Source organism: Salvia hispanica, chromosome 2, assembly GCF_023119035.1.
Source record: "Salvia hispanica cultivar TCC Black 2014 chromosome 2, UniMelb_Shisp_WGS_1.0, whole genome shotgun sequence".
NCBI classification, from domain to species: domain Eukaryota; kingdom Viridiplantae; phylum Streptophyta; class Magnoliopsida; order Lamiales; family Lamiaceae; genus Salvia; species Salvia hispanica.
Genome location: NC_062966.1, coordinates 7,117,070 through 7,141,151, shown reverse-complemented (window position 1 = coordinate 7,141,151; position 24,082 = coordinate 7,117,070). Strand labels below are relative to the sequence as shown.

The 24,082-nt window shown below is 35.5% G+C and overlaps 3 protein-coding genes across 3 annotated transcripts; all 3 read right to left on the bottom strand.

Moving 5' to 3' along the window:
- Positions 1-1,949: 1,949 nt before the first annotated feature.
- Positions 1,950-6,347, bottom strand: LOC125206203. Its single transcript, XM_048105489.1, has 4 exons — positions 4,672-6,347; positions 4,496-4,595; positions 3,778-4,410; positions 1,950-1,997 (listed from the first exon to the last, which is right to left on the bottom strand). The coding sequence occupies exons 1-4, from the start codon at positions 6,345-6,347 to the stop codon at positions 1,950-1,952; spliced, it is 2,457 nt and encodes an 818-aa protein (XP_047961446.1).
- Positions 6,348-11,972: 5,625 nt separating this feature from the next.
- LOC125207835 lies at positions 11,973-13,960 on the bottom strand. Its single transcript, XM_048107333.1, has 3 exons — positions 13,833-13,960; positions 12,237-13,264; positions 11,973-12,157 (listed from the first exon to the last, which is right to left on the bottom strand). The coding sequence occupies exons 1-3, from the start codon at positions 13,833-13,835 to the stop codon at positions 12,079-12,081; spliced, it is 1,110 nt and encodes a 369-aa protein (XP_047963290.1). The 5' UTR covers positions 13,836-13,960; the 3' UTR covers positions 11,973-12,078.
- A 2,466-nt stretch (positions 13,961-16,426) lies between these two features.
- LOC125207704 lies at positions 16,427-19,329 on the bottom strand. The gene is made up of 3 exons (XM_048107161.1): positions 18,695-19,329; positions 17,330-17,507; positions 16,427-16,963 (listed from the first exon to the last, which is right to left on the bottom strand). Exons 1-3 carry the CDS (start codon positions 19,166-19,168, stop codon positions 16,542-16,544), a joined length of 1,074 nt encoding a protein of 357 aa, XP_047963118.1. The 5' UTR covers positions 19,169-19,329; the 3' UTR covers positions 16,427-16,541.
- Positions 19,330-24,082: the final 4,753 nt, after the last annotated feature.

Sequence of the window (24,082 nt, the reverse complement as noted above, 5' to 3'; positions counted from 1 at the left end):
GAGTACTATATTCTGAAAACAATCGTGTAATAAATTTGCCACAACTCTCGAAGGGATCAAACTGCAAATCACTATTGGTTTAGTAACTTCAAAAAATTATAAAAAATGTATAAAATTAGCTAACCACTTACTCTCCATCCCTGAGCTGTATGTATACACGACCCTCTTGATCATGTGTAGGTGAAGCATGATCCCTCATTGTATTATTTCTCTCCCCTTCTTCCCCTTCGACATTATTTTCTTCCTCATCATCATCAAATAAATTCAATGGGGTTTGAGGCCCTGCGTCCTGTAGCTCAACATCGAAAAGACCCAACGTTTCATGTAGTTGAGTCGTGTTCCCTACCCGAGCTGGAGGGCCAATGGGGGCTGAGGCTTTGCGTCCTGTAAATCCTCCACGGGGCATTTTCACCACTAACACACCTACAAGATAGAAAAATCTGAATCCACATTTCAATTACAAGCAACGAGTAAGTTTGATCAAGTTCATCAGGTTACCATCAAGGTAAAAAGTAATCTGTATCATGAGAGTATGTTTCTCTCAAACCAAGACAGAATATCAATCATCTAATAAATCACACCAATCAAAATTTTTAGATCCACATATTCCAGTTAAAGTATAACAAGCAGATTTGTAGAAGAGGTTCACCTGATGAGTAAATTTAATTAAGGTTATAGGTTAATATGATTTGTAGAAGTGGTTATCTGAGGAGCAGTTTGTAAGACAGGTTCAAAATGAAATCTCCCCTTATAACTAAAATCAGTGAGCTCATAAGCCAAATCTCCCCATTAAAGCAACATACTTTTGGCCACTAACATCTTCATGGCTGTATTAACTATAACAGGTTGGTTACCTGTATTTGTCTTTTAAACTGGAGAGGGAGCCGATGATGCAACCGGGCTGAGGGTGCAGATATAAGAACTGCTCCACTGCAGGCTATGGGCTATCTTCTTTGGCAGACAAACTCAACTTAGAATATGTGCTGCCAAGTAAATGCAATGGATGAGTTAACTTTAGTTATACTATCTCTAGGCTCTCCATTGAAAAATGATAATATGTGTACATCGAGCTATCAAATACTAGTGGAAAAACTGACATACGAGAAGTGATTCATGGGCATGAAAAGAATCACTTTCCCTGCTCTAATTATGCAAAATAAGACATTTTAGCCTATCCTAATAACTAAACAAGAAGGCAGAATGCAGAGCTGCTAAAAATATAAACAAGAAGTCACACATTTAATTAAGATCACATAATCACCACAGTCATCCACCCTAGGAAGGAAATTCATTCCTTTCCATGATTAATTTCGTGTCAATGGGCGAAATAAACTAGAAAAGTTAAGCTCCAACCTTAAACAAGATGCTAAATCATACATCTGCCATCATTCAACTTACAAAGCCACCAAACCAATACAAACAAACAATGCTACCTGGGAATATGGCCAACACCTTTTATAAGATATGTATGACCTACAACCGATGATGCAACCGGGCTGAGGGTGCAGATGTAAGAACTGCTCCCTGCAGGCTGTGGGCTATCTTCTTTGGCAAACAAACTCAACTCAGAATATGTGCTGCCAAGCAAATGCAATGGATGAGTTAACTTTAGCAAAACTCAGATGATATATCATTTTCATATTAAAGATTCAATGTCAAATTCTATAAACCTACACCAAATCATGTTATTTGTTATTTTCGAGTCTCATCATCATCGCACAAACATTAGCAAGCTTTCAAGAGTTGCAAGCTGTAGGAATAAGTATATTCATCGTATTAGCATACCTTAAAACATATTTTTGCATACATAAATAGTTACTATATTCCATCAATTTATCAGATTTAACTTTCTGTTTCTCAGCAAGCATACTTTAGATTAGAAATAGGACCAAGAAATAGGAGCGATCAGAACGCAGATACACAAACGTCTAGAGCACGTGAAGTGATAATTACCACTCCACTGCAAGCCCCAGAGAGAAACGATCGATCCTTCTTACCTGCAAAATCAGTAATCATCCAAAACAAAATTAGAAATCCGAGAAAATACAAATACACAAAATTGATGCATAAGCTCTAAATCAAACACAGACATGCTTTATGTGAATATGAAAGCAAAGAAAAATGAAAACTCGAGCGGCTAAAATCTATCGATAATTCCATCCGTGTTAATTTGTGGAGTAAGGAATGCTTTAAACATCACATATTACTACTAGTTTATAAGCAACAATAAGTACCTCCACTGAGAATTAGGGGAGAAATGAGAATCAGTGGCAGTGTGCTCTTTCTACATAACTTTTGGTATTGGATCTCACGTTCCACCAACTTTATCTAACTTGCTAAGTTTCGGCCAAACAAACCTTCTTCTAAACCCCAAAATGAACCATACTTAAGAAGTCAATAATATCCAACGTTTTGCACTCTAAACCAGGATAACTAAAAGGAAATCAATCCCCAAATAACATCCTTTATATGAAATACCTGTCTAAATTCTCATGGCACACAGAAAGAGAACAAAAATACCATATCTAAGAAAAAGTACATTTCGATGAAGAGATTACATATGGAGCCAGAAATCGGCATAGACTTGGCAAGTTGAGCTGTAGTCGACACCATTTTTCACACAGAAACACGCAATCAGAGGTGAAGGAGATGATTAAAATTGAAACAGTAAAATTGAAACAAGTAAAATTGAAAAAGTAAAATTAAACACCTAAGTATGCAAATCAGTCCGATGATTAAAACAATAGCATGCATTGCTAGATGAACTAAAATATAACATTCATTGCTCAACTGTGATACAATCGAACAGATAAAATTTCAGAAAAAAAAGGAAGAGGAAAACATAGCTGTTGGATTTTTAGCGATCTTACTTCTAGCGATCTTCACTGAAATTTGTTGTTCCTGAATTTGAGAGAGAGAGAGAGAGACTGGCTGGTGGTTGGCGTCGGAGAGAATTGGTCGGCGGCTGATCGGTGGCTGGAGGCTGGAGGTTGTGCTCACAGGCGGCGAGAATTTAGGTCGGTTCTACAAAAGTGAAAAGTGAAAATTGATTAAGTGAGAATTAGCTAATTGTAGTTTGATCCTAATTCATCTAAATCTGCCGGCAATTATTTTATAATTTTAGAAATGGTGAAAAATTAGATTATAGATAACTTATTTAATAAATATGTTTTCGTCACAGTGGCCAAAATTACCACTTCCAAAGCTTCCTTATAATTAAGTACCTATCACCTAAAGTTCAGATAGGATTAATTAAATTGAATATGTTATAGAAGTCATAAATTTAATCTTAACAATACTAGTACTACAAAATTTTCGAATAAGTGACCAAACATATTTACAAAGAAATGTGACTCATGCAAATTGCAATTCATGAATTATAATTTCATAACTATAAAAATGTATAAAAAATTATAAAAGATAATCCTAATTCATCTTTCTATCAATGAAAATTAGTGATTAAGTGATTAAGCGTCAAATTAACATCTCTATAAATGAGAATTAGGACCATTCATCTTTTTCTAATACACAAAGTCTACATCCCTAATTAAAATCAGATCATACAGATGTCATATCCCTAAATAAAAAATGATGGGTTAAATTCAACAAAGCAACAAATATTAACCAAAATTACCAAATTATTCATAAAATCACAAACCTCTCTTAAAATTGGAATCGTCACTCCTCCTCCTCATCATCATCATCATAATCAACATAATCATCATCATCATCTTCTTCTTCTTCTTCTTCTTCTTCTTCTTCTTCTTCATCTACAACCTCTCTTAAAATTGGAATCATTGCACCACTAGGATCACGATGTGAAAGATCGATGAATTGCACATCATCAGAAATTTCGTGAACTTCCACTTCATCTTCTTGGAAAGCCGTATCTTCTTCTGCCTCTTTCATGGTGGTGTAACTAGAATCAAATTTCTTTGCTCGAACCTTGAACACTGCTCGCCAGTTCGCTTTGTCTTTTTTCTTGCTTGGAAAAGGTACAATATAAACTTGAGATGCTTGTTTGGCTAAGACGAAGGGATCATATTTCGGGTACTCTTTCATAATATTCACTTCTGTAATTTTGTACTTCGGATGAATAAATGTACCACCGCGTGGAGGTGGAGCCGGATTATACCATACACAATTGAATAAGACAACTTTCTTTATTGGTCTCGCACGGTATTCCACCTCCACAACTTCTTTTAAAATGCCGTAGAAGTCATCCTCGTCATAGCTGTAATTCGACCCTCTGATGCACACCCCACTGTTGACGGTGGATTTGCTCTTTCCATAAGAGTCTGTGTGGAATTTATATCCATTGACAACACAAGCATTATAACTCGTCACCCGGATCAATGGTCCCTGTGATAAATAGTACATATGACTATCGCGAGGCAAGTTATTTTGGCCCTGTATACCGAACACTTAGTAGTGAGTAAATTAACATCTTTTTGACAATTTAACATGTACAAAATAAAATATATAGAATACTTACATATTCATTAAACCATGATGCATAGTGATTTTCTAATTCTTGATCTATCTGGGGCAGTGTTATTCCTGGAAAACACTCGCGCAATTGCTCAACGAACATGCTGTTATATTAAAAAATCATTAACTAAGTAGTATATAGGTAGTTCAATAATTGATAATTAAGGAAATTAAACTTACAGCTCAAACTCCTTTGCTTCCTGTGTATTAAGCAATATGTAAGTATGTGCAGCTTTGTACTCGATTTCTGACAAGAATCGTGTCCGTCCCTTTCCAACACATCTGGTATCATACGTAAAAATTTGAAGCATATCTTTAGGGTGAGTAGATCCCCCTCCGTCGTCATTACGAGGAACATCTCTACTGCGGCAACGGACATGTGACTCGAAGTAATGAGTGCAAAAATGAGATGATTCCTCAGCCAAATATGCATTACATATCGATGCTTCCACAACAGCCTTATTCTTTACATTCAACTTCAACCTGCGCATATACCGTTCAAACGGATACATCCATCGGAAATGCACCGGTCCTGCGATCAATGCCTCATATGCTAAGTGGACCGGAAGATGCTCCATGGAGTCAAAAAAAGATGGGGGAAATATCATCTCGAGCTTGCATAAGGTAACTACAATCGACTCACTGTACTTTGCCATATCAACATCTCTTATCACTGTAGCAGTGAGATCTCTAAAGAAATTGCTCAACTCTGTCAGAGGTTCCCATACAGCGTGTGGAAGTAACTCACGAAGTCCAATCGGTAGCAATCTTTGCATAAACACATGACAATCGTGGCTTTTCATACCATACAACTTGTGTTTCTTCATATCAATGCATCTTGACAGGTTAGAAACATAACCATCCGGGAATTTCAAAATGTTGAGCCACTTGAGCAATAATTTCATGCTTTCTTTGTCAAGTGTGAAATTTGCCTTATGATATTTTCCGTCATATGGCCAAAGTTCGGGTCGTATGCCAAGCTCTTCCAAATCTCTTCTTGCATTAGGATTATCTTTTGTCTTGCCTTCCACATTCATGATGGTATTGAAGATATTGTCAAAAACATTTTTTTCTATGTGCATGACATCTAGATTATGACGAATCAAATTTGTCTTCCAATATGGAAGATCCCAAAATATGCTTCGTTTATTCCATCCAAAAATCTTGCTCAACTCGGAATTTGATGTTTCTGCACCTTCATCAAACACTCTCTTGAATTCAAACTGTTCCAAGTTATAAAGTATCTCTTCTCCGCTTAAGATCGAAGGAGGACCAGAATGTTCGGTTCTGTTCTTTATAAAATTCTTTTTATCTCTACGAAACCGATGATTTCTATTGAGAAACCTCCTGTGACAATCAAACCAAGTGGTTTTTCGTCCATGCTTCAAGGAGAAAGCTTGTGAGTCATCCATACAATATGGACATGCACGATGTCCAGATGTGCTCCACCCCGACAACATTGAATATGCAGGGAAGTCACTGATAGTCCACATCAACGCTGCGCGTAGCTGAAAATTTTGTTTTCTTGATATATCATATGCTGGAATTCCTTCAGTCCACAAATCATTGAGCTCTGCGATCAGGGGTTGTAGAAACACATCAATATTCTGTTTGGGATTCTTCGGACCTGGCACTATCACAGTGAGGAACATGTATGGATTTTTCATGCACATCCACGGTGGCAAATTGTATGGGGTTAAAATTACTGGCCATAATGAGTATTGTGAACCACTTTGCCCGAATGGCTGAAATCCATCTGTGCTAAGTGCCAACCTGACATTTCTTGATTCAGAAGCAAATAATGGATGTGTCTTGTCAAAAGTTTTCCAGGCTAAAGAATCTGCCGGATGACGCATCTCTCCTGGAGTCTAGGCGTGCTCTGCGTGCCATCGCATGGATTGAGCTGTAACTTCAGACGCATACAATCGTCTTAATCTTGGGCCCAGAGGAAAATAATACATCTCCTTGAATGGACTGCTACCATTGTCCTTGAATCTAGCCTGACCACAAACTTTGCATTCGGTCCTATCCTCGTCTTCTCCCCAATAGATCATACACCCTTTCATGCAACAATGTATCTTTAGATGAGGCATATCTAAAGTCTGCATTTGTTTCTTGCACTTGTAGAAACTGTTAGGCATACGATTTGGTTTTGGCAGACGCTCCTCCATAAACTGACACAATTCGTCAACAGCTCGCTGAGACATTCGATGTTCGGCCTTCATAGTCATTATTCGAGCATTTGTTGACAACTCAGAATAATCACATCCTGCCCACAAATCAGACTTAGACGCTTCCAACAAATTGTAGAAATGTAGCGACTCATTTATGGGGGGCTCTGGCATGTATGTAGGCGGAACATGTTGCCAATGCTCATAAGCACTTGATTGTTCCCATGCATCGTACACCATATGTTGGTAAGAATTCAATGGAGGATCACAATGCATGGATTCTATCTGTCCCGAGCTGGAGGACGCTTCAACATCATAAGACGATGCTTCAACATCACCATGAAATCTCCAATCATAATAGTTTCGAGTAAATCCCTTTTTCACAAGATGCTCCTTCACCGTGTCCGGATGATAAAATTTTTTGTTATTACAACGTAAGCATGGACATCTAATTTTCAAACCATCCATTCTCGAGGGATGTTGCACAACAAAACTTATAAACTTATCTAATCCATCAATAAATTCCAGATTCAATTCTCCACTAGAACATTTTCTCTCATACATCCATTCTCTTCCCGGAATTTTATTCATTTCACTATCTATCACACAAATATAATAATATAAATCAAATCAAGTATAAAAATATTTAGAATTAATTAGTCACAAATTGAAGAATAGTTAACAAATAAAAGTTGTACCTTTAAATAATTGGAAAAAATGTCAAGCTGAGCTAATTAGGCAGCTAAAATACCTCCAAATTGCAGAAATTCTAGGCAAGAAAAGTGAAAGTTCAAAAATTTTAAAATGTGGAAAAATGAGAATTTGGAAGAATAGCTAATAAATAAACTTATACCTTCATATAATTGGAAAATGTGAAGTTGGGCTGACCATGGGCAACAAAAACACCTCCAAATCGCATAAATCCTAGGCAAGAAAAGTGAAAGTTTAAAATTTTTGAAATGTGGGAAAATAAGAATTTGGAAGAATAGCTAATAAATAAACTTATACCTTCAAATAATTGGAAAATGTGAAGTTGGGCTGACCATGGGCAACAAAAATACCTCCAAATCGCATGCAAGGAAATGGAAGAGCTAAAATTTGGAAATGGAGAAGAATGAGAACGTAGAAAGCGGATCTGGATAAGACTAAAGAATTTGCTAGCACCTGTACGTGTGCTCGCAAAAGTGCTAGCACATTTGCTAGCACTTTTAATTCCACTCACGATACAATTCCTTTTTAAATGTAATAAGTTTTGCTAGCACATACGAGTGCTCGCAAACTGAAGGAAATTTGACTAGTTGGTTAATTTGCTAGCATTTGGTGCTCACAATTTTGCTAGCACTTGTACGTGTACTCGAAAATTTGCTAGCACATTTACTCCCACTCGCAAAGTTGCTAGCGCTTTTACTCCCACTCGCAAAATAGTCGACGGAAAATGATTATATTTCTTTTTTACATGAAAAAACATTTGCTAGCACATACTAGTGCTAGCAAACTGAAGGAAATTTGACTAGTTGTTAAATTTGCTAGCATTAGGTGCTCACAAATTTTCCAGCACGTACCAGTGCTAGAAATACCACTCAATATTTCGAAAATTGGTTGTTTTTTCCATATATGCTCGCAAATGTGCTAGAAAATATTTCGAATTTTGCGAGCACAACCTGGTGCTAGCAAATATTTGGTAGCAACCAGCGCCTTTTTTTGTAGTGCTTCCATATTTTTTTTATCTATCTTACTTTATTCTCTCCATTTAACAAACAAATTCCTATTTCGTAAGATTCGTGCTGAAAAAGTATTTTTTAAGTGAAATATAAAATATCTAACATTCACAACTTTCTTAATATAATCTATATGTAAACAAAATTCATACAAATATAAAAATACTATGCATGTGATTTGGTATTTGGATCTACCGATTTCTAGTTAAATGACCAGTTTTGTCGATTTTGATTGATTATTGATATATGGTAGGAGTACCAAATAAATTATTAAAAAATATAAATAATTATTGCGTCTCATATTAAACACTATAACAGTATAACACAGTCAATATTCATAAGATTCTTATAACTGAAGCGTTCTTCTTAATTATGTAATAAACGAATCAGATTCATATAAGCTTCTTGAAATAAAATTAGTATAGAACCCAAATCCAAAATCAAGACCAAATCTTCACGAATTACTGCTGAATGGGAGCCATTTGTCAATTAGTTGTCACCTGCAATCATTAGATACTAATAACGCTACAATTTTCAATTTTAAATTAAATAATTTATTTAGTACTTCGACTTAGTTTTACGATTTTATAAAATTACTAAATATTCGTGATATGGAATACAATGTCCCAAAACATAGAAAACGAATTGAGATAAATCAACAGGAGATATTTCTATTAGTATAAAAATTAACGCGAAATGCTTACACTCTTAACAAATGATTACAGTTAATGTTTAAAAAGTTAGATCGATAAAAAAAAATCAATGAAACGAGCGATTTATGATCACGTTGAATTCGGATCGGTAGGAGTATATTAAACACTCAATATCTAAGTGTACAATTAAATTTATATTAGAGAATGATTACGTGACAATATTAATTAAACAGAATTCTTGAATCTGATAAACATTCAATATTTATTATTCCTACAAAATAAAACAAGAGTTTGTGAAGAAATAGCAAAATAAATATATTATAGATTCAAAACTTGAACCCCCCAACAATAGGGTAATTCAAATATGATAGGAGTTTAGAAATCTTGTGGTCTAAAATTTGCTAAGTGTAATTTTTGTTTTTATTAATTAAATTGAAAAAAATAAAAAAACTACCAAATTAGGATTTTGGATGATAATGTCAATATAGTGTTTCGAAAATATCAACACAATGCTTTGAGAATGTCAAGACAGTGCTTTGAGAATGTTAACACATTGCTTATATTGACATTTTACATGTATTAGATTGACACACTCATATACTATTCACATTTGTTGTTGTATGAAAAAAATTAAAAGATTTTTAAAAAAATTCAAATTTTGACATCGGACCATATGCAAGTGAGATCTCGTTAGAATCCTTAAGAAATTATCTTTAATTTGATATATGTTATGCGAAAAAAATAATTAAAATCGATAAAGTTATATGCTTTTTAAAGTTATGAGATATTTTTCAAAAGTTAGTTACAACTAATTTGTTATAAATTGACTTTAATATTCTTATTGACGTTTTTTTATCGCATTGACATTCCTAAGCTGATGATCAAAGTCTTTGATTTGAATATCTAATAACTACTGTTATTTAATTATAGTTAGCAACTAAGTATTGAATTAACAATATAATACTCCCTCTATTCCATTAAAAATGAAACGCTTTCCTTTTTTGGCTGTCCCATTAAAATTGAAACGTTTCTTAATATGGAAATAACTTTATCACTACTTTTTCATCTCTCCTACTTTATTCTCTATTCATTAACTCACAAAACAACACTACAAATCTCGTGCCGATTTTCAAATGTTTTATTTTAAGTGGGACGGAGGGAGTACTTCCCCAAGAGGTCACATATGTACAATTATAGGTTTTTGAATATCCCAAACTCGACTTCAATCATATTAAACCCATCGTTAAAGGTCAACTTAAGTAATAATCTTGAAAATATACACAAAACGTTTGACAATCTACAAAACTATGTCATTCACTCTTTTTTTTTAAAAGTCCACTATGTCATTCAATTCTAAAATGTAGGCTTCAATGTACCTTCGTACCATATAGATATTCCATCTTCAATGTAATTTATTTATAAGGTTTTTCAATTTATCATTAATTTAATGCTATTTCTTTTCTTGGCTATAACTTCACTATTCTCCTTCCCCTTACTAAAAAAAATATCACTATTTTGTCTTAATGCCTATTTTATAATTCACGAAAAAATAAATTAGTCACAACTGCAGCGAATGATGCATTATATCACTTCTCACATGTGTCATCGCGCACGTGCCCACCTAACTGGAGAGGCATGACGCGATTGGTTGAGAGGGGATCCTGGACCCGTGCCTCGAAAGCCTCACACACACCCCCATACCTCATGGTCCCGATCCAATGGCCAATCGTCACTACAAAAAACATCTTTTAGGGACGCAAAAATTGAAACGCAATTACTAGCATTTGAATTTTTTAAAATATAATCATAATTTAGGATGCAAAAGAAAGCATCCTTAAATTGAGGGCAAATTATCATAATCTTTGCTTTTGTAGGACACTTCTCTTTGTGTTCTCTAATTTTAGTTGGAACACTAATAATAAGAATACTTTATAAACTGTTCTTAGTATAAATAGACACACAATTTAATGTCATTAATATTATTAAAAAGTATCTATATCCGATATTTTTTTTAGTGCGTCGTGGTCTCGTGGATGTACATAACGATTAACGAAATCCGGCAACGAGTAGTGGGTCTTTTTAATTTTATGGATTTTAATTGTGTAATTTTTAATTTTTAGGATTTTAATTATGTAATTTTTAATTTTTAGGATTTGAATTATGTAATTTTTAATTATTTTATAATTTGTAATAGTATTTCGGGTATTTTTAATGCATTTTAATATTGTGGAAATGTTTTTATTTAAATTGAATAATAGAATGGTAGGACCCTTGAGCTTGTCCTTAGCTAAGAGCACGGATGTGAGTGTTGTGCTCTTAGCTAAGGACAATGAGTAAAAGTGGGTCCGGACCCACTTCTGTGCTCTTAGCTAAGAGCACGGATGTGGATGGGGATGCTCTAAAGTGCACCTAGTTTATTTATAATTGTCTTTTGAATAATCTAACTTTACAATTGCCATGTTAATTAGTACTTGTTTTTTTCGTTCAACCGAAAACATATTTCAAAAATTTACATAATACCGTGCGATGATTACTAATCAAGAAGATATTTCTTGTGTTTTTACACTAAATTGTAACTTAAATTGATGGTAAAGTGTATATGTATTACTTCTGGAAAGCTATGCTAGATATTACAGTGTCAAAATCATAGTTCACTTTTGTCCAAGATAAAATAATGAATTATCAACGAACAGATATTATTGATGCTCTGATGAAAAAATGTTGCGATTCTCTACAAGAAAATGCAACTGGTAATTTTCAAAGGCATCCATTGAAACTTGGGTCCAACTTTGTTCATCCAATATTTTTCCTAAAGTCAATTAAATTATTGATCCCATTCCTTCCAATCTTCCTTTTGTGATGTTTAATGAATTTTAGCATTTAGTACTATATTTTAATTATTTTAGATGTGATGATTCATGAACATAACTCGTTAAGTCTGACAAAACAAAATACGGCGTTAAGTCTGACAAAACAAAATACGGGATGAGTTCTGCAAGAACTAAGGGAAGATGAACAAGAAGGAATTGGGATAGGACTAGGCTTTCACTCATTACGCATCATCTTCTCTTTCCCTTTCTTCTCTTCCTCCGCACCTCTCTTAGACCTTGCTTTAAAACCAAACCTGCAAACAAAAAAACAAGCATCTCCAATCAATTACAAAATAAATTCAAAATACTACAATGAACAAGGGCCTTACTTACATATACATATTTGAAAAGGGAGATACTCTCAGGACACCGTTCATCTGAACAGTAGCAATGTAATCCCCGTCCTTGCCTTGGACAACCTCGACCTTGGCATATCGAACACCATCAGTCATAAAATTAACCACATGACGAATGAATATGTAGAAGACCCAACTAGTGCTTGTGGTATGAGTGTTGAAAGCTCCAATCACATCCTCATCAGGAAGCTCCACCTCCACGTTTGCCACCACCTCCTTTGAGGACAGATTGTAGACCAACCATTTATATGAGAAGTACATCATGAATAGAATGTTTCCACCCACATAGATGAGGTTCCTCTTATACGCATCAGGGTATGACTCAGGTAATACCCTTGCGAAGACATCCCAATGGTTTTCTACCAAATTGTACTGGAGGAGTATTGGTTCGTATCCTTCAATGTCGCAAGACATGCGAGCTCGGCCTTCGTATTCGTCCTGATTGTAAAACCAGGCATCATAGTATACCAGAACCAATTCTTTGGTGTACTGAAAGCAAGATCTTGGTAAGGGAATCTTAGCCACGTTCGTAGGCAAATCCACACTAAGGAACTGGCCTGTCTTCGGGTCGTAGATCTCAGCCCAACTACTTCTTATAGGAGTGCCACCACAGATGAATATCCTGCCATCGTGTAATGGGGCTACCATGGGGTTGACTCGGACTACACTCATACTAGTGGGGCTACGAGTCCAAGTCACAGGAGATGAACCAACAGGTAGTGGCGCAGTTGACAAGTAGTTTGTTGACGTAATTTGTGTAGTTGAAATGGACTGTGGGATCGAGTAGAAGGAACCCCCGAACATGAACATGGTATCACCGACACAAACAAATCCAGCGCAAGCCGGAATGTCTTTATGCAAACAATTTCCTTGAAATTCTAATTCTTCTAGATTACGTTCAGTACCATCCTTCAATTCCACCTCATCAATACAACAATACTTCATACTCAGAGGCATGTGTTTCAACATAATGAAGCGTAGACCTACACCACCCCCCATATGCTGCTGAATGAAAACAATCCAAAATATTAATTACTCAAATAACAATAAATTATTAAATTTCCCTTTCATAAACTAGGGTTCAGGACAATGAAATTGGCCCTAATAACATAAACGAGGGTTCAGGCCGGAGGGAAGCATGAAATTAGCCCTAAGAATTGCATGAATCATAAGAATCTAGTAGTAATTTAATTAGGAACAAGCGTGACTTGATCGAGAGACGAGAAGAAGGAAGGTAAGGTTGTGAAAAATTGCCCCCTATATCTAAGCCATGGATTATTAAATATCCCGGTTCAGGACAATGAAATTAACCCTAATAACATAAAAGAGGGTTCAGGACAATGAAATTAACCCTAATAACATAAAAGAGGGTTCAGGCCGGAGGGAAAAAGAACAGGCACCATGAAATTAGCCCTAAGAATTGCAAGAATCATGAATCTATTCACCGAACAAGTAGTGATTTAATTAGGAAAAAAACTCCGAATCAATTGTATTGATGAGCCAGACACAAGTACTAGTTTGATTAAAAAATAAGAAAATCTTATGATGAAAATGAGGAACAAGCGTGACATACCATGGTGTCGGCGCAAAAGATCGAGAGGCCAGAAGGATGAAAGTGTCGGCGCAAAAGATCGAGAGACGAGGAAGGAAGATAGGGTTGTGAATGAAGGCACGTGCACCCAAATACGGCAGCGTTTCTGCTAATCCTCCTTCAATTTTATTTTTAAGTGTTCACCGCCTTTTACAGAAAAATTGCCCCCTATATTTAATTTAAATACTTCTACTACTAATAGATTAACACGATTGCTTTATACTATACTTTATAAATTTATTTTTATTTTATTTATGAGTTTGTCACATTTCCCTTTTTGAAAAAAGTTCTCTCTCACGTGAATATAAAAATTATATTCTCTCTCCATTTAACACAGAAAACAAAACCTCCTAAAATCTCGTGTCGTTCCACAAGTGTGACATCTTTTGTGGGACGTAAGAGATATTTATTATCATTTTCTCCAAACATATACCGAAAAACAGTCAATCACTTGAGATGGAACAGAGAAAGTATGTTGCATACAAAAGCCTACCTCGCATGCTTTCCGACAATCCGAAAATCTTCGATAATAATTCTCCACCCTAAACGTTAATTTCTTCACGATGTCCTTTTTTGAAGATAAACTTAGTAATAAGTTATTATGCACTTATCCTATAGGGGATATGCATTATATATTTCGTCTCGTCATCCTTCAAGCGTTCAGCTTCTCGCTTTAACTATATTAAATGATTTAACTTTCTGATTTTCTTATTTTACTGTATGTTTGTGGCAATGTACACCGCTTATTTTAGTAATTATCTAATATATGATGTCTCTTTAACTCAGATTAGGAGCAAAATATAGAGCAACAACTGTACCCCAAATTTAATTTACTTAAAGCTCTATTTATTGATAGGTACAATAGTTACACTAGTGGTCCAGTGGCAAGTCTCTTATACTTTATTGTTATCAACCTGTGTTCGACCCCCTCTGAATACAAACTTCAATATTTAGCATATATTTACACGCAATTATGTTTGGACTCTATTTAAGTTATGGTTATTCTTATTAGTCATCTAGTATTTAATTTCGTCCATTTTCCTCCTATTTGTGCATTTTTGTTTGTTATGTAATTATTTGCACTCCTATTTTCTTTTTTAGAAATTAGGTTGTTTACTCGTTTACTATACTATGTTTTCATTATTTAGATTTTTCATATATTATGCATATTTACCTTTTATAATTTTTTTGATTTTTTTTACTCCTTCCGTCCCCAAATAAGAGTTACTAATTTCTATTTTGGTCCGTCCCCAATTAAGAGTAGCACTTCACTTTTACCATAAATGGTAAGTAGGTCCCACATTCCACTAACTCATTTCACTCACATTTTATTATAAAACCAATATAAAAAAGTAGGTCTCACATTCCACTAACTTTTTCAACCAACTTTTCTTTACATTTCTTAAAATCCGTGCCCGGTCAAAGTGCTACTCCTAATGGGAGACGGAGGGAGTATTATACTACTATATTATTTTGATCATTTTATGTACTCCTCTCATCCTACAATAAGAGCCACATTTTTTCTCATATCGGTCTGTTTCACAATAAGAGTTACGTACATTTTATTTTTATCATAAATAGTAGGTGGGTCTCACATTCTACTAATTCACTTCACTTGCATTTTATTATAAAATCAATATAATAAAATAGCCTTCATATTCCATTAACTTTTTCAACGCACTATTTTTTTTACATTTCTTAAAACTTGTGCCCACATCAATGTGACTCGAGACGGAGGGAGTAATAATTTGTAGTACACTTCTTAAATAGAAAAAATCTTGCTATTTTAAATTATTTTTATTTATAGTATCATTTTACGCAAGTATTTATTGTACAACTCGTACCCCCAAACTAAAATTTCTGGATACGCCACTGAATCCCAATGGCTAGAAGTGTGTATAGTTATAGTCTAAAAGAATTGTTTGGATTAGATAATGAACGTGGATATCGAAAATACTGAATTCACCTTGCAGGATTTGATCAAAACGTGGAAACAAATTACGTAACAAGTAACTTCTCCTATTGTTATGTTTAAATGCTCACCTCGCAATATTGATTTATATCTAGATCTATTTTCTTGTCTGTAATTTTCGAGATACGAGATAGCTCATCTTGTACAAAGTTTGGAAATGGTCCCTGTATCTATTAATGGTAGAGCAAGTTCAAACATATATGGAAAGCAATACAAAAACATTCAACACACCAAGAGCTGTCATGTCCTATCACGTATATTGCAGTGTTCAGTGTGTTTTCATTCCAACATATATATAGCAAGAGCCAGCCCACGAAGAAACACGTGACCACAAAAATTTTTGATATATGTGGAATTAGTTTATCATGTATCCCAATACTCAAGAATCTAATTAGCATACACATTACATACATTAGATTACTACAATATTTGGTAGGCATTTTAAATTAGCACTAGATAATAAATTAAGATGGGCTTTAAGGTAAGGATATGCTATCTCACTCTTTTGGGCTGATAAATAATTCACCCTTTTGAACTAATTCGCTCTGGTCTCAGCAGGCCGAGATGAGCTTTGATGGACTAACATGGACCTTATTTTATCTGCCAAATAGCCTAATAACCCATATAATTCATATATCTTGGTCTTATCTAAGCTACCAAACAATAAATAACTTATTGCAAGATTCAGATAACTAGTCCTATAATAATCGAAATTTAAATCAACAAAATTCTTCTATTATTTCCTGAATTAGTAGCAAATAGATTGCAACCTCAATTTCTACTTTTGTCTCGTGCACTTGCTGCCCATGCTTAATCCATCCGTCAATCTCTTTCTTGAAATCCAATCCTATCATCATATCTATGGTGTCAAACTCGACCGCCTTCCACGAATCCAACCGGTTGCAGATTCGTCCCATCACGACTTCACTGCCCCCCGATTGAACCATCTGCTTCTTCTCTTCGTCTATGAGATCAGACACGAGCCTCTTCATGTCGGCTGACAATGGCTCGTCTCCTTCTCGTTCCAAATGGACCTCATCGTCTGATCCTTCCAGCTGCAGCTTCTTCTCGAGCTCAACAGGGTCAAATTCTGCAAGTTTTTCAAATCTCCTTAGCCTTTGCATGAGCTGTTGTTTGGCTCCTGCATAAGTACATATTTAGTGCACCAAACCAAGTCACAATATGACAAAAATTAATTCTAGGAAACTATAATGGACCCCACAAAAATTGCAGCCGTGTGCAGAGATTTAATTATTACTACTAGTAACATACTTTAAATTACTGAAAAATGAAGACTGGGAATTAAGGGAGGAAAACCCCACACCCTGAATTCAGGTTGCAGAAGCAGTTATTACAATCTTATTGTGTGATGTCAAGGACAAAAATGTAATCTCACATGCAACAATGGGATAATTTAACTATCAATTAAACCATGGAATTATTGAAAGGGACCGATCGATGTACAAAATGGATCAAACAGTGTTTATGATGAGAGAAGGCAACATACTCTGTACATTCGTGCAGCTGCATTTCATATCGTAGTCTTCTTCATCTTCATCTTCTTCGTTAGCACGACCGCTTTCGTGCTCGTCCTCGTCAAACGGAGGATCCAATACCGATACCGGACTGCATTGCTCCTTCTCTTCCTCCTCATCTCCTTGATTATTGTCCGAATTTTCCTTCTCCTATCAAGATTTGAAGGAGACATTTGAAATTATAGAAAAAAATTTGATTTAAACTATTTGCATTGATGAAAGGGAAGTTTGCTATTGTTGCGAAAAATTAAAACAATCGTAATTATGATCATAGCAATTAAGATTTAATAATTAATTATGATTAGGTTCATAGTGGAATTATCAAGATTGTCCTTTAGTGGGACTCTATAATCTATAATATGGGGTGGAAACAAGGCGTATTAAAAAAAGATTTTGGTGGCAGAGGCATGATCGAAAGTACACAATTTAAAAAACCATTCAATTTTTTTATACTGGCTTAATAGTACTGCTAATAATTAAATTCAAATTTAGTGGATTATTGATAAGTATTCACTGCCCAAGGGCAAAATCGTAATTTGGGAAAAACTCCGACCACTGAACCAGACCAAAAAGATTGTTTACCGACAGTTTGCAGGAGGTCAAAGCTAATTAATACTCCCTCCGTTTACTATAAATAACTTTTTTTAAACCATCTCTCTTGTTTTAATTACTCCCTCCGTCGTTTTAGCAGTCACATTGACTTTTCTGCCTTTTTTTTAAAAAAATGATAAAAAATAGTTAGAGTAGAGAAATGATAAAGTAAGAGAGATAATAATGTAGATAACATTCTTCTCTATATTATTGTCTCTCTTAATTTACCATTTCTCCTCTTTAACTATTTTTTATCATTTTTACAAAAAGATGACAGAAAAGTCAATGGGATTGCTAAAGCTGGACAGAGGGAGTAAAAATTAAATAAAATAAGAGATACGGAAAGAAAAATATTTACTTAAAAATAAGTCACATTTTATTAGATAAAAAAGTAATTTTCCTAAATAAAAACTTTTATTTTCAAAGATATGATCTAAAGCAAAGAATTTCTATTTTTATCAAATGGAAGAAGCACAACCTACAAGTTTCAGCCCAAGTTGCGAATTCACTCGCTCACTTGCATAATTAGTCACTAATGAGTCCACAAAATTTACTATGGCATTTTTATTATAGTACTAATATTTTAAGGAGTAAATATTAAGTACTTTTGTTGGTTCAAAAATTTCCATAAAAAGAAGAATCTCGTCATAAAATTAAATAAAACTCAATTACTTAAAAAGATAGTTTTTCCCACAGAATATAATATCCGAGTCAAACTCGGTAAACGAGAGAGGAAAACGACAAACCTGTTTTACGTGGCGGCAGGGGGAGTCCAACTCCGGCGTGCGGCGGCCATTCGAGGAGGGGCTCTGGTGGAAAGAGAGTATAAAAGGACTCGTGCAGAAATACGACTCATCGCCGACACAAAACTCGGAAACACGGCTGCTGGTCGACGCCGATTTATCTTGTTCGTTATTATTATTCTCTTCTCCAATTTCATTTACCTCGATGGCTCGCTTCCGGTTCCTACTCCGATCCTTGAGCCGCTTGAGGAGCGAGCCAAGCAAGCCCAACCCTGCCCGGTGTTTGGGCTTGGGCTTGGGCTTTTTTTGGATTGGGGTCTGCGCCGGAGAGTCGGCGAAGGAGAGGAAGCAGAGGTTGGTTGAGCTTAATTTGAGTTGGGATTGCTTCTTTGCAATGATGGTTTGGAGATGGAATGGCTCTTGATCCTCTTTCAGAAGCTCATGCAGAAGAAGCGGCCGCGGCGGCTTCTCCTCCATGATTGCCAATTCAAATGACAAATAATGCAGCGACGATTATTAATACTATAGGTTTGTTTTGGTGATGATGCGTGTGTGGGGAAAAATGTTGGAATTTGAAGAGGATTCAAATTGGATGGGGACTAGTTAGTGCAGGGTGGTGGGGTTTTGAAAAGGAGAATTTCACAAGTGGGGAAGTTGGATACTGATGAGATTCAAATCAAAAAATAGGTAAAACAGATTGGTTTACTGTTGGGAAGATCGAGGAAATGTGGTGATAATCGAATATATAATAATTAAAAGAAGAGGATGAATGAGTATTGTGGAATTGGGTGGAACCCCAATGTACATCATGCTCTAAAATCTTGTCTGCAACTGCTAAAATAGTAAAACTGGGAGAAATTAAATTTTTGTTCTCATATTTTAAATTTGTTTGATAGAGTACGATTTTTTACCTTTATGGATGGAATTGAACATAATGCGATTTTGTGTGGCTCAGCCCCACAGGCTCTCTTTACATTAAAAGGTGGAGAGAGAGAGGTCCCCGGGCACACACGAGCCTCACTTTAAAACACTTCACGATTTCTTCGATAAAAGCGACAACTATTACTACTAGAAAAAATAGAATATGACTACATCTTAGTTATGTTACTTTGTTAAACATGTCATCATAAATTTTTATCAATACACCAGTCTTTTGCCACATTTATACCACCTAATAATGCTACATGCATAATACATGTCATAACAGCATCCATAGTGGGCGGACTATCTATCGTCCACCACTATAGCCATGCAGACAATGGCAAATCCATTGTCCGCGCCCGATACATCGTCCGCAGATGATAGGCCTTCGATCAGGCATCGTCCGCAGTATTGTTGCCCCACTGCGGACGACGCGGACAATGCAATGCGTTTTTCTTTTTTTTTTCAATTTTTTTATCTATTTAAACCCCCATTTCTCTTTCATTTCCCACATCAAATATTTCTCACTTTCCAATATTCCTCTCCCTATCTTTGTCACAAAAAAAATTGTACCTTAGATATTTCGGACTACTTCTTAGCTTTAACTTGGATTTGTCGGTTTTGCTCCAACCTTTCCTCCATGCATGACTTAATTGTGAGTCTTCACCAAAATCAGATTTATCAGCAGTAAAAGGAATTAACATTATAGAGAGAGAGGGTTTGAAAGAATTAACCACAGTTTTGTTCGTCTCATCTTCTTCATCTTCATGGTGAGGCATGGTCATGGTGTCACTTGAGCTTGAACATGATAATTCGTTTGGTTCATCTTGATTGATCTCGGTAGAACTCTGAGGGACTTCCGCAACTTCTTCCTCTTTTTCTTCTTCAATGATTGATTTTTCTTCAAAATATGGAAGTATCACCTCACTCATCATCTTGCTAATATTTTCGAGTCCTTCATTGATCTCTTTGCATGATTTCTCCAAGGACTTCATCGTGTTTTCCATTCTAATTTCTCTCCCTTGTTGTAAACTCTCCTCTCTTTGTCTTTCAAGTTCTTGTAGTATGATTTCAAGTCCACGACACTTTTGCTCGGATTCTTCACTGGTAGTGTATGTCCATGTCGGCTGTCTCCAATATTGAAACGCATCCATTGTTGCGCACCATGCTCTCCTCAAGTACCTCGAAAAAAAATTAAATAACATTACACTCTAAATCAGTATTATCAACATTTCTACAATATCAGCTTAAAGCAAGAATATTCCCCGGTAACGGTGCCAATAACTGTTAGAGTTTGTATATTAGAAATCACGTTTCGAGTGATTGAATACTTTAAAACTCTTATTTTATTTTCCAATGAATAAAACAGATTATTTTTGTCATAATGTTGTTATGTTTTACATTTAATGGATGTTAATACATGTTTAAATGTATAAGTTAACTTAACAACGTCTAAGTCTTTGTTTTAGTAGACCGGTTGTGGGCGTCGTCCACTTTAAGGTAACACGGTCAGTTCTAAACAAAGAAAAAGATGAATTTCACAACCTAGATGGAATTTGACTATCCATCGAGAAAGGTTGCAATGTCAGTCCGCATATTTCTAAGCCTTACTGAAATAAGATGACATTGGTGTGGTATAGCACTGAACGGATCTAACAGCAAGACTTGTCCTTGGGCTATCTACTGAAAGGCGAGGTCTTGATAATATTTGTTTCTTAATCAATGTAGGTTAGCATTGAGCATACGGTATTGATTATGCATTACTTTGACTTATCAAATGGTGCGGGTTTTTCGTAACCCAATGATCCTGATATATTGGGTAGTGGTGATCAATATCTAGCGGTGCTAAGATTGCTATTATATTGAATCGTGCGCGAGGTGAGTCTCGTTTGATAATGTCCTCAAGAGGAGCGCGAAACAAAGTTTTATTATTCGGAACCTAGCTAGTTGGAGTTTGATTACTCTATGAATAATAAATAAGTGTTTCATGCTAAGTCCACTCTTGGAATTAATAAGAAGTTAATTAATTAAGTCCATAGCAGACATTAATTAATTAATGGACATTTTTATCTTAAGTGCGGGAAATGAAAGTTAAAACGGAAACCGGGATTACTTATAATTTCGGATTTGGATGGAGAGAGTTCAATATTACTTGATGTAGTGGCTGCTCGTAATATTCCAATTAAGCTTATATTAAATTGTGGGTTCAATTTAATTAGTAAAAAGTAAATTGGATGAGCTCATATCCAAAACCTTCCATAGATCCCTGTCTGGGCCCAAAAAGAACTTAATATAAATAGGAGAATAAAGGAGACAGAATTATCACAATTTCAGCACTTGAAATTTTCGAAAATTTCGCCCCCCCCTAGCTGAGGAGATTTTCGATTTTCACTCCTATTCACAAAAGGATTTCTTCTGTATTCTTTATTTAAGTCCTAGTATTCTGGTGAGATCAGCCCACACTGATATCGGAGTACAGTTCGGGAACCAGAGAGAAGATTTGTGGTCTAGTATTCAAAGCGTCACGTGGAGAAGCTGCTAGCCATCTTCAATTCTTTGGAGAATTAATTAGGTATTTTTCTGCTCCGTAGAAAAGCATGTTTTAGGTTTCAATATTCTAAAGCATGATTAATTCAAGTTATGAGCATGATACATGTAAGAATTACGCGAATAGATTTTGTCTAAATAATCTTCTAAATAGATCTGATTATTATGTGATTTATTGGTGTGATTAATGATTGCTAAATTATGTTAATTCATGCAAATTAATTAGCGTCCACCAGCGCTTCCGCTGTGCCAGATCCTTCAAAAACTTGATACACTTTTTATTAACACTAAAAATACCTACAAGTATACAGGGTAGATCTAGTATAGCTAAAGGTCAGTACTGGGATATCGAACACGGGGAATATAATTGCAACTGGCTATTATGTACTAAGTGTCAATTACTATCTAGAGAAACAAGAGAATTTTGAATTTTTGAAAGTAAAAACAATTAAAAGCAAATAACAACTAAATACAATTAAATCACAAAGATAAAGTATGAGAGATAAGAGAATTCCATGGATGTGCGTTCACAGTTATTGTTATACAAATTCTAACTACAATACCCTAGCACAGTTTATACTTTGATAGAGTGAGTCACATAAGTTTTGCACATGTGGCACAAGCGTAGATTACTAACACTTGGGTTGTCAATCCTAGATCCGTAACTCCTAAAAGCTCCTAAGACCCTTGAAAAGTCCTCACTCTCAATTAACAGTGTCGTTTTAAGGGAAGCTAAGCTGTAGTGTCTACTAAGTGGATCTAATTCGCCAACCTCCTCTCACGATTATGTAGCATGTTATATTAAATCATACACGATTATATCACTCAATCATAAAGCATCAAGATTAACTTAGGGAATAAATAAAGTAAAAACAAAACGGATATTAAATAGAAAAGGAATTGTATAAACCAATAAAAGTTACTAACAAATCCAAGGAATCCTATGAATTTTGTTAAACATAATTGAATAAGCTAAAAACATAGATTGAAGTGAAGATAAAATGAACATAAGTGCTAAAACAAATAAAACCCAAAGGTTGAATCCTTGTAGCTCTTTGATGATCTCTTGCTTCTTTCTCCAACCCCTTGCGCAATGAAGAACTCTCAAATTTATGGTATGGAAGTAATTGGCAAAAAGATGATAAAGAATTAGGGTTGGAGGAGGAGCTATGAAGGCTCCCCTTTGGGTGGCTATGGAAGGGTAAATATTATGAATTAGGTTATGGGGTATATATAGGCTTGAAAATGATTTAATTTGGTAAAAAGTTTCCTCCAAACAATAGTAAAGATGGAATTTTCGTGCTCCATAGTAGAAGGAAAAGATTTGGTTTCACAACGTAATGTCTTCTTTCCTTATTTCAATTTCCGCCACCAACTCTGCACTTGACAACTTTGCGCGACTTTGGTAGAACGGTCATAATATTCTCCACAGAAATCCGATTGAGATGATCAAGGTACCAACACAAAGCTCTTTCGAGGATTGAAAAAATGACATGTAGAATGCCCTAATCTGACTTCAGGATCGCTAGCAAAATGAGTTTGAAAACAAGCTATCATGCGCCGTGTTTTTGTGGCAGACCGTCGCACCTTGGCTGGCGGTCGCCGCGCATTAATCCGAAGCTTCTGACTCCTTGGTGGCAGTCGCCACGCACTTCCCAGCGGTCTCCGGGCATGTCTTTGTCACCCGCTGAGCGCCAGTTGTCGCTAGAAGTGTTGCGGCGGTCGTCGGACGCTACCTGAAACTCTAGATTTCCTATTTCGCGTTTTGACTCCCTTTTTAGACTCAAATATGCACATTTCTCACAAAACATGTCAAGATACCAAAATAGATGAAATATGCAAATAATGGAGATGTAATGCAATTTTGACATTAAAAACGGACCAAATAATGGCCTTAAAACAGCCACCCGATGATGATCCTCA

Excerpts from the sequence above, each read along its gene's own strand:
- LOC125206203 (XM_048105489.1), bottom strand. The coding sequence starts at position 6,347 with ATGCGTCATCCGGCAGATTCTTTAGCCTGGAAAACTTTTGACAAGACA. Across the intron at positions 4,596-4,671 it reads GAAGCAAAGGAGTTTGAGCT|CATGTTCGTTGAGCAATTGC; the intron begins GTAAGTTTAATT and ends TTAATATAACAG. Across the intron at positions 4,411-4,495 it reads CATCATGGTTTAATGAATAT|GGCCAAAATAACTTGCCTCG; the intron begins GTAAGTATTCTA and ends TTCGGTATACAG.
- LOC125207835 (XM_048107333.1), bottom strand. Across the intron at positions 12,158-12,236 it reads CCCTTTTCAAATATGTATAT|GTTTGGTTTTAAAGCAAGGT; the intron begins GTAAGTAAGGCC and ends TTTTGTTTGCAG.
- LOC125207704 (XM_048107161.1), bottom strand. The coding sequence starts at position 19,168 with ATGGAGGAGAAGCCGCCGCGGCCGCTTCTTCTGCATGAGCTTCTGAAA. Across the intron at positions 17,508-18,694 it reads CCTGCCGCCACGTAAAACAG|GAGAAGGAAAATTCGGACAA; the intron begins GTTTGTCGTTTT and ends AAATCTTGATAG. Across the intron at positions 16,964-17,329 it reads CAGCTGCACGAATGTACAGA|GAGCCAAACAACAGCTCATG; the intron begins GTATGTTGCCTT and ends GTACTTATGCAG.